The 10,076-nt window shown below is 34.0% G+C and overlaps 1 protein-coding gene across 14 annotated transcripts in view; it reads right to left on the bottom strand.

Moving 5' to 3' along the window:
* Window positions 1-3,540: 3,540 nt before the first annotated feature.
* The window catches only part of LOC128182546 (Kv channel-interacting protein 4-like), a 116,467-nt gene continuing 109,931 nt past the window's right edge, over window positions 3,541-10,076 (bottom strand). For all 14 annotated transcript variants that reach the window (XM_052851250.1, XM_052851247.1, XM_052851249.1 and 11 more), the window contains 4 exons: window positions 9,875-9,945; window positions 7,550-7,762; window positions 7,064-7,126; window positions 3,541-5,046 (listed from right to left, as the gene is read on the bottom strand). In XM_052851250.1, coding sequence (XP_052707210.1) covers window positions 4,999-5,046; window positions 7,064-7,126; window positions 7,550-7,762; window positions 9,875-9,945 — 395 coding nt within the window. In that variant the 3' untranslated portion in view covers window positions 3,541-4,998. The remainder of the gene's footprint in view (window positions 5,047-7,063; window positions 7,127-7,549; window positions 7,763-9,874; window positions 9,946-10,076) is intronic.

Raw genomic sequence — 10,076 nt, 5'->3', positions numbered from 1 at the left:
TGAACAGCGACAACAATAAACTCTAACAATGCAATCAGTGCTTGATTAAACGTTGTCATTTGTGTAATGAAGACTGCTTTAAGCAATTTCAAAAAATGTTTTAAAATGGCAAGATCGTAATTTGGTTAAAATGTCTGTAATTGATTGAACAACAGTCGTTTTAAAATAGGTTTTCCAAGGGAAAAATCCGGTAATTGAAATGGTGAAAATGGCGTCGGGCGGCTGCCAAAAGGGAACCCTTATTGTACGGATAACTTCTCCTGCAGTTTTCAAGATAAAAAGTTGTTGTTTTGCAGATCAATTGTACGTACCGGGTATATCAGAGATGTGCAAAATACTTTGATTTGGATACCCCTATCGAACGGATAACTCCTCTTACAGTTTTCAAGATAGGAAATTGATGTTTTACATATACATACATGTATCAATTGTAAACATGTCAGAGACGTGCATATTAACTGGGTTTTAATTTTTTATAATTTATGAAAAATATACCAGCTGTTGAACTAAGTGTCGCAGGACAAATGGATTATGGATACAATTCATATAAAAAAAAAACCCGGTTTGCTGTCACATTGATAGCTTTTCACTTGTTTTCTTAAGAAATAGAGGAAGAAATATTCGTTATGTAAAATATATCAGTGGATGAGATACACAGTAGCACATTTTATAAGGCAGGTCAGTGACTTGATGTTAGATCCGCACAGTCTACAATTGTTGAGGAATACATTACTTCAGGTACCGGTGTTGAAGGAACGGGTTTCAATTCTTCGGATGCTAAGTTTGATTTCTATTTACCGACCCTAACTGAACAACACAGGGTGACTCTATTTAATAATTAAGGGTGTTATTTACTCAGGGTTTGAGTTCTCAAATTCCGATTGTTTAAAAGTTCAATGTAATGAGTAAAATTTGTTCTAAATACAAAAAGTATTTATGAAATGGATTATTATTGACAAAACATTCAATAGTTTTACTTTATTATGGAGTTATGCTCAAACAAAAATTGACTTTTAGCCAAACAGAGGAAATTCGGACTAAATTTTGCAAATTTTGTTTTCTGCTAAAAAAATTTTGACAGTAGTCTAATATTAAAAGTTAGGATTTTATATTTAAGTCTACGTAATGTTGCATATTTTCCGTTGGTTTTACCTCACTTATTCATTAGAATAATCTTATGGCACGAATAATAATGATATTGAAAAATGCTTAAAAACGATAAAAGGCATCATATCTCAAAATTTTGATCATTGACCTCATATAAATTTTATGCCAACAGAATAAGGTCAATATAAGTAGTTCAATATCATAAATGTTTTTGTATTATCATCATTCAATTTTTTGTAAAATTGAATCAAAAATGGGTAGGGATTTGAAAACTGATAGAGGAAATTCGGACTGAATTATTTTTAAAAATTGATGCTGAAATCTTAATGTTGTGTACTTATTTAGTGCCACTACAATTCGTTAACTGTATCTTATTTTTTAAAGTGTTTAATTATTTGTAATATTTTTATAATTAAGAAAATCTCAAACGTAGTGTAAAATTTTATGGGATTTTTCTTGAACTTTCAATAAATATTCAATGGCCATTAACTCAAAAAGTAGGTCATTGACCTACTTTTCTGAAAGTGAAAAAAAACAATACAAGCAAAGGTCTATAACACACAATAGATGGTTTTTCATTATCATCAGTGGATTTTTTTTTCATTCTGAGTAAACGTCATCCTTAAAACGGGACTGGCGAAACAATAAAAGGGCCATCAAAAGGGTGCAACGTTCTACATGTACCAAGAAATATAAGTAAATATCAATTAATTACATTACTATACATATATTCTGATTCAAGTTGTTCAAATTTGTTGAAATCATAAACCATGGATCAATAAGTGGATACCAGGGGGGAAAATGCCCAATTCATAAGAATAAAGCTATACAGATACCTGTCAACATCTTTAAAAATCTTTAATTTTCTTATAATATGCAATTCTATAGTTTGTGATATTATTATGCTAGCATCATGACAAATATACATATTGTAGATTAATTTTTGTTAACTGTGTACCCTTTCCTCACCCGAATTCAGAGTGTATTTTATGAAAAAATGTGCAATTATTTACAAATATGTGAGCGATGTGGCCCATGGGCCTCTTGTCTTTTTGATGTTCGAAATTAGAAATTCAATTTCTGGATTTTTATTGGTGCCGAGGATTTCGTTGTTGAGTCGATCTATAATTGTCAATCGAAGTTCTTATCAGTAGGACTACTGCCAACGTTACGTATAATTGAAACCGAATACTAATATTAAATTTTCTTATTCTTTAAACTACCAACGGATTTTATTGAAACCCCAGTTGTAATAATACAATCATTCAATTTTTCGAATCTTGAAATTAGATATTTCTTGTGGCGATTTTGTTCAATTTAATTCTATTCTGGAATCTTTTATTGAAATGAAAAAGTTCCCAACTGTTAAGAGTGAAAAAAAAAACTTTGGATCCTAGCTGGGAGTTCTCGGCCATTTAACAACGCGGATGGATTTTATTGTGTTTATTTATGAATGCTTTGTGTATTCTTTAATTTAATTGTGAGTGTTTTGCGACTTAGACCAGTTTCAACCACATGATATATAAACGTTGGTACCTTTGATTTTCATGAATCTTACTTCTCATGAAGAAATATAAGGCAACACCCAGTAAAAACATCTAGAACCTTCAAAAGTGTTTGCAACTTCTGGAATATCATTACCTACCATAAACAATTTTCCAGTATACACTTCAGCATCACAGTAATTATTTTAAGTAAATTAAACGAAAGACGAATATCAAAAATATTGCATTGAATATTAACATGAATATATGTCTCAACTTTACTCTCTGCAAGATACATGTTATAATATTTATATTTAATCAAATAGCAATTTAATTGATAACCTGCGCAGACTTTGTTGCAAACCGAGTTTTGAGCTTGAATCCTATATCTAGCCGCAAGCCGCGGTTTGAATAATCTAATTATTGTATCGTATGGAATGAATATGTGTTGCACAGAACGATACGCCAAACAACAATTATAGTCAATCTTTTTGTGACTCGGTCTTATTATTTCAGTGAAAACGTGCGAAGTATTTTTCTCCGTGCAAAGATGAGATATATATAACTCTGTCACCATCAAGCTGTCGTCTGCCACACGCCGTATCATCGGTAGCAATTACCACTAGCCACCTCACTGTGTTGTGCACACCAACCATTGTGAATGAAACACCCTCAAGTGCGACATCATCAATATTGTATGAATTCGCCGCTCGCTGTGCAAGATTCAAAGCACTTTGGCTAATTTTTATCCAACTGCGCTGTTACTTGCTCTTTTTATTTTGGTATTTTTTTTCTCTCCATACTTTTATTAAAGCGACAAATACATTTATTGAATTAGATGTGCATACTTGCATACCGGAACATTGACATAGTTTCACGGTGAATTAGACATCCATCAGTCAATAAATTTTTGTCTCACAATTCAAGAAAAAAATAAACAAGAGATGTGTACTGTGATATTTTTGTGTAACTTTTATTGGCAACAATTCTCGAGAATTTAAAAAAGAACATTGACATGATGAAGTATAATATATATTGAAACGTGGGACATCCATTAATAAATCTGAAACGGGGATTAAATGACATCAACACTACAGAGGTGAAAGGTCAATAAGTTAGGGTCATGGGTCAGCTTACATCAAGGCGGAGGTTGGGAATGTCTAGTGAGAATCACAGATATGATAACGTCATCATTTCTAACAACTTATAATTCAGACGAGGATAATTCAGGTTTGCAGGTTTTTTTTTTAAATTCTAGATAAGTTTATATGACCTTCAAATTAAAGATCAAGGTCATGACCTGCAATCGATCAGTGTCTTGATGTTGTTAACATAATTTCACAGCCAGTCAAGATATCATAATTTATATCAGATAGATTTTGTATCTTTTTAAACTTGATGCACAATTCACATTTAATTAGGCCCTAAAGCGTGTGTCTTGGGTACCCTTACATGTACATCAAACAAACAGATTTTATTTAAAAACAAATAAGCTAAAACATCAATCTGAATCAACCATAACAAATAGATTAATTTAATGCTGCAGTTTTAAACCGCTTTTATCACACAAAACACTGCACATATCGAAATAACACTTAATCAACTTTTGAAACCCTGTAAATCAAAATGATTATGCTTGAATAACAGTTCACACCTCAACACGAATTAGCACGCATACTAATTGTTTTTTTTTTGTCTCCAAAGTACAATCGTTTTTGAAAATATTTTGATTTTCCCAAGTTTATTATAGGCAGGATTATATTCATTTATTATATTTATCAATTTATCATAGCCTATGGGTAAAACAACTTTTTAAATATTCAAACGTACACGTACTTGAAATCATGAAGTCAGATTCTCATGCAGATGAATTTACTGGTGGTTCGGTTTGTCATGTCACTCTCTGAATTCATCTTGTATACATATACGCACAAATTCTACTACATTCTATTTCGCATGGGTCAACTCTTATCAAATAACATGATGTCACATTACACAGAACAATATACAGGTCAATAAAATATTTACAATATTAATAACTTTTGATATTTTAATCTAAATGAGGGTTTAAACAGATACATCTGATTCTGCACTTCGCCATTGGTTAATTTTAGGAGATCGAAGTGTTCATCTCGCATAAAACGGGAGGAGAATGAGATCTCAACATACAGAAGGCATTGACGTCATATCCAGGTCCGGTAAATTGAACCGGAAGTTCACATCTCGGACAAACATTGATTGGTCTTGATTTGGAAAGGTTAGAGTTTATTTTTGGCAATGTCTCCACCGCAGTCTGGTCACCCGTGTGTCCCCAAACTTACGTCAATATGTGTCATCTCATGTCGCACACTTTGGCAAGAAAACAACAACCCACGGACCTTTGGTTTCAGTTTTGACATATTCGCTGTTAAAGGACTGTATCAAAAATTGCCATTCCTTTTGTTATGTTTTCGTCCTAAAATGAAAAAAAAAGACAAAAAATGAAATGGTTCAGGTATTTTGATTCTTGATCGAAGTTAGGCTGGCTAAACGTACACAAAAGGATTGTTATAAAAAAGTTGAACATATAAAATCACATAACTGTTTTACTAGATTTTGGTGCCATTTTGAATTAGGTAGGTATTTGATTCATTGCATTACATATTTGATAAACCTAAGATAAACGGCTGTCTCTTGAATATTGATTGCGTCGAAATGAAGTTGTAGCAAGCACTGGAGATGCTAAGATGAGTTAGGAAGCAATTAGAGACCGCAATAGCGGCGACCAGAGATATTTAATCTCGCATTCATATTTTTATATTTCAAAATTCAACCTCCATTTAAAAAAAACAATATGAGAGAGAGAGAGAAGAGAGAGAGATCGAGATCGTTTTCAGATCCCTTGTATTCCACGAAAGGCAAGAAAAGGAAGTCAAAAAAGATTAAACATCAATAAGGAGTTTCCAGTGACAAAATACTCGCGCCTTGGTGGTATTTATCACAATCAAAGCAGTGATATCGATCCTTGAGGTTCTAAGTGTTGCTGGCATCATCAGGCAGCGCTTCCGATAGTCTCTCTATCTAGCCATGAATCTAATTCTTTCTCGGTCGAAAGGACTCTATAATTATTATTAATGAGATTTTAAATCTTATCTTAAATCTTTGTTAGATCCATTGGTTACTTTTTTGTACACTGCAGAGAAAAGACGGGGGGAGGGGGGGGGGGGCTGAAAAGGGACTTCGCTGAAACAAAATCCGTTTATTTTTACACGATACAGCATATACATGTATGTATATATTGTATACATCTCGCGGGATTGGGTTGGCTTATACCAAGAACGTCATGGGTTTTAATTTGAATTTAGGGAAATTTGAAAATCTCACTTCTTTAAATATTTATAGAAAAAACGGATATTAAACAGGAATGGATATCGCGAGTCAATTCCATACTTTAAATATTTATAGAAAAAACGGATATTAAACAGGAATGGATATCGCGAGTCAATTCCATACCTTTATCTATATGTACATCTATAGATCAATCCGGAAATTGGAAAAGCACTTTCGCCTCTTGAGACCATTAATAAAACCCCACTATAAACCAGTTTTTCGATAACCATTATAGAAAAGCAGAATTTAAAAATTCTAAATCATATATACATAGCTTGTTTAAAAAAAAACCCCATAGTATAAAGTATTAATAATTTATTTCTGTGATTTGATTGTCACGCATTTTTTTTTTCATTTGATACAGGGAATGCAAGTTGTTATTCTGAACATGAGCCGCACATATTGTAAATTCGAGGAAAAATACTTTTAATATTTAAAAAGGGTTGCGGTGTGAATTTACATGTATGATGATGATGCAGAGGACCGCCGCATGATGATGCAGAGGAGTGCCGCATGATCATCTTTATCTTGCTATTTGCAGATATATTCGTTGTCGGAGTCGTAACAAATTGACTGACAACCCTTTGTAGATGTGTTTTCCTCATCTTATCAATCAAAAAATCTTAATTTGATTCCCTTTCCAAAAACCTTTTTATCCACGATTGCCGTATACATTCCGTCGATTTATTCGTGGTATTCCCCGTCAACAAGAAATAACCTGTCACTGAAACCCTCATTACTTCCCCGTCTCTCTACACAGACCCCCGCAATCATTCCCTTGCCCTCATGTGTTCTCTGTCTCTTACAACCCATTAAATAATGTACAGTGTTACCAACATCGACGGAAGAATTCCGGGATGATACAACACTCTACCATTCACTGTAGCACCGTGTTCGCTTAACACGATGTTATTTTTACTATACAAGCTCTGGGAAGATACAACATACTACCATTCACTGTAGCAGCGTGTTCGCTTAACACGATGTTATTTTTACTATACAAGCTCTGGGACGATACAACACACTACCATTCACTGTAGCAGCGTGTTCGCTTTACACGATGTTATTTATACTAGTATATACAAGCCTTTCTATATACATACCCTACGACACGTCTCCATAAACTCGTCAAACGTAATCACGCCGTCACGATTGATATCCATTTTCTACAAAATAAGCATATCATCAACACAGCTCAGCGGGAGAATTAATGTCCTGAGTGCCGGGAGCTAATGTAACACTCGGTCATTGGCATTACTTCCTGTCACCGGCAGAAGGATAATCGGAAGTTCCATCTGAATCGCTGGGATCAGATTACAGAGAGAAAAAAGCAACAATGTGTGGGAGTGGGGAAATAATGTACGTAGAAATTGGTAATTTGAAAAACAAAATAATTATTTAATTGACCATCCACATTCTTGTCTAAATTTCATTCATATAAAAAATTATAATATACACGATTTCTATTTCGATAAAACAAAGAATATACATGTATATTGACACTGCATAATATTAAATTAGATAAAATTGTTTTGTACCCCGTAGCACTAAGCAGTGTTTTGTGTACACAAAAATTGAATAGAACTCACGTGAAATACTCTTTCCACGTGTTCTTTGGTGGTGTTTTCGTCGACCATCGGTTCGGAGAATCGGCCCATCATCTCGTAGATGGCCGACACAATGTCCGTCATCTCGTCCTTGGTGATGAAGCCGTCGCCATTGATGTCGTACAAATTGAAAGCCCACTGCAGTCTCTCCTGGAGAGTTCCTCTGGATAATACTGATAAGCCCATCACGAACTCCTGTAAAAACATTAAGAGATACATTCGATTAGTATTCTTGATATTGAAATCGAAGTAACTGAGGTCTTGTTTGACTATGAGCAAACGGTCAATGGAAAGTGCATGATAATTGTAATATTTCAATAATGTAACAATACAATAATTTTCAAGCGAGTTTAACAATGAACGCTTAGATTTCTAACCAGAGACGTTATCTAATATACAAATTAAAGCACAAATTTCCATTCTTTTAGTTTAAAAACGGCCACAAAAGTCTATTTCTTCTTGCAAAGGAAAATTTAGATAGACTCTCTTTGAATTGACGTTTGACGGATCTGACATATTGTTTTGATTTTGTGTAGCGTCTGATGCACCAAACGCAAACATAATAAAACACGGACCCAGACTCATTAACTTGGCGTAATTATATTGACATTCGATTGATATTCGAAAATCTGGGGATAATTGGTGACAAAAGCAATAACAGACCGATGGTCTCCTGAAGCAAACGGGATTTCTACCAGATCTAGTTACGCCACGAAACCTGCCAGGCAGCGAGCTTGCTTCCTGCTAATCTTAGCCAAGTAAGCCAAGGCCTAGAAAATTCAATAGCCTATACAAAGCAAAATGTAGGCCCGGTCCAGAAACGACGCAGATTTAATTAGTACTATTCTATCTGCTTGTCATCACCAAAGTCTACATGGTAAAAGGGGATTCTCAGACATTGCCAGATATCTGATAGTCTCTCCTCCCATTCCAGTACATTTTTTCGCTGGATCTGTCTCCCCATTATGTGAAAAAATACTTTTCCAATCCATTGTTATTGATTTTTGTAGTTAACAGCTCTAGAAATCAGCGGAAACAACTCGGAAGGTTTTGGACCGTCTTTTGTTGTAAAGTCTATGTGCAATATGTTAAAGAACATTTATACCGGTGTCTAATCCACTGGTAATAGCGAGCTATTCACATGGTGACATAATAAATGATTTATCCGGGACCCAAATGGACGAAGAACAAGTAAATAAGGCATATTTGATATGCTTTATTCAAATATAATTGCCGTCGTTGATTGCCGCAGGGAGATATTTCTACTTGTGATTAAGGTGCTTTACGGTAACGCTTTGATAAGAGGGTTTTGGATCTGAAACCCTGGGAAAATACTAGAATTAATCACATTTATTTCTTGCAGAAAATGAAGTTTCGACTTTTTCTATGGATAATCTTCTCTCTGAGTTCTTCGTAATGGCATCTAATCCCAGATCGATATTTAAATCTTCCATCAAAAACTGATTTTGGCTGTGTTGTTTACTGGGCTTTGTTTTATAAGGCTAGGCGTGTTCGATCAGTCATTCTGTGTAATCTTTGGGTTTCGTGACCGGGTAACTGAGTTGGAAACCAGGTAAAAAACTGTATCTCAGTCATAATTTAACAGACGGAAACATGGCGGAACCTGCTGCAAATCTAGTTCACGCAACATAAGTATCAACTTTCGAGAGCAAAGTATTAATTTCGAATACGGAAAAAAAGTAATTTAGATACCAAGCTCATCTTTTTATATCATGATTGCTTTATGTCTTCTGCATGCCAAGCACGAAGCATTTTGAATCAATAGAAACCTTGCATTAAAATTACCTACACAAAAACATAAGACTCATTAACATGCAAAGTTCCATGACGAGAACCTATCAACGCTCGCTAACTGACTCAGCTTGTTGTCTCAAAATGGGTTCATTTATTTGCGCTATTACTCTAAAATGCTGTCAAATGATGTTGGTTTTTTCGTCGATGAATTATTAATTTCCATAAATTCCGTTACATTAATAAAAAATACTTCTAAAAGATCATTGAAACGTGCATTTAGAAAACTACTCTAAAAAAGGCAATAAAGAATCAAAGTAATGAAAGTAACTGAAGGATTATTTTGCGCTTAGCTAAAAGATGTGCTTTGTATACACGATCTAATTTTATTGTATGATATCTTGCCTTATTATTGTTATTACGAATTACTCTATACCTTTGAGGTATCTACTGTATGAAATATCACAAAACCAACAAAACAAAGTATAAATGTAGTTCACATCTAGTCACATTATATATGAACTAATACAATTCAAAACAAAATATCAAACTTACCTCGAAACTCAGAGATCCATTCCGATCATGGTCGAAAGTGTTGAACACATAATGAGCGTAGGCGCTAGAGTCTAGAATGGGAGAAAAAGTTTCATAGAAACTTCTATCATTTTCGGCAAACTGTTTCAGTCAAATATACGAAAATATTTGGATGTTCATTCTTTTTTTTAAAAATAATTTAAAGCCATCAAAGCGATACTTG

This window comes from Crassostrea angulata, chromosome 4 (assembly GCF_025612915.1).
Source record: "Crassostrea angulata isolate pt1a10 chromosome 4, ASM2561291v2, whole genome shotgun sequence".
Classification (NCBI taxonomy): Eukaryota; Metazoa; Mollusca; class Bivalvia; order Ostreida; family Ostreidae; genus Magallana; species Magallana angulata.
This window is presented reverse-complemented; position numbering and strand designations above follow the sequence as displayed.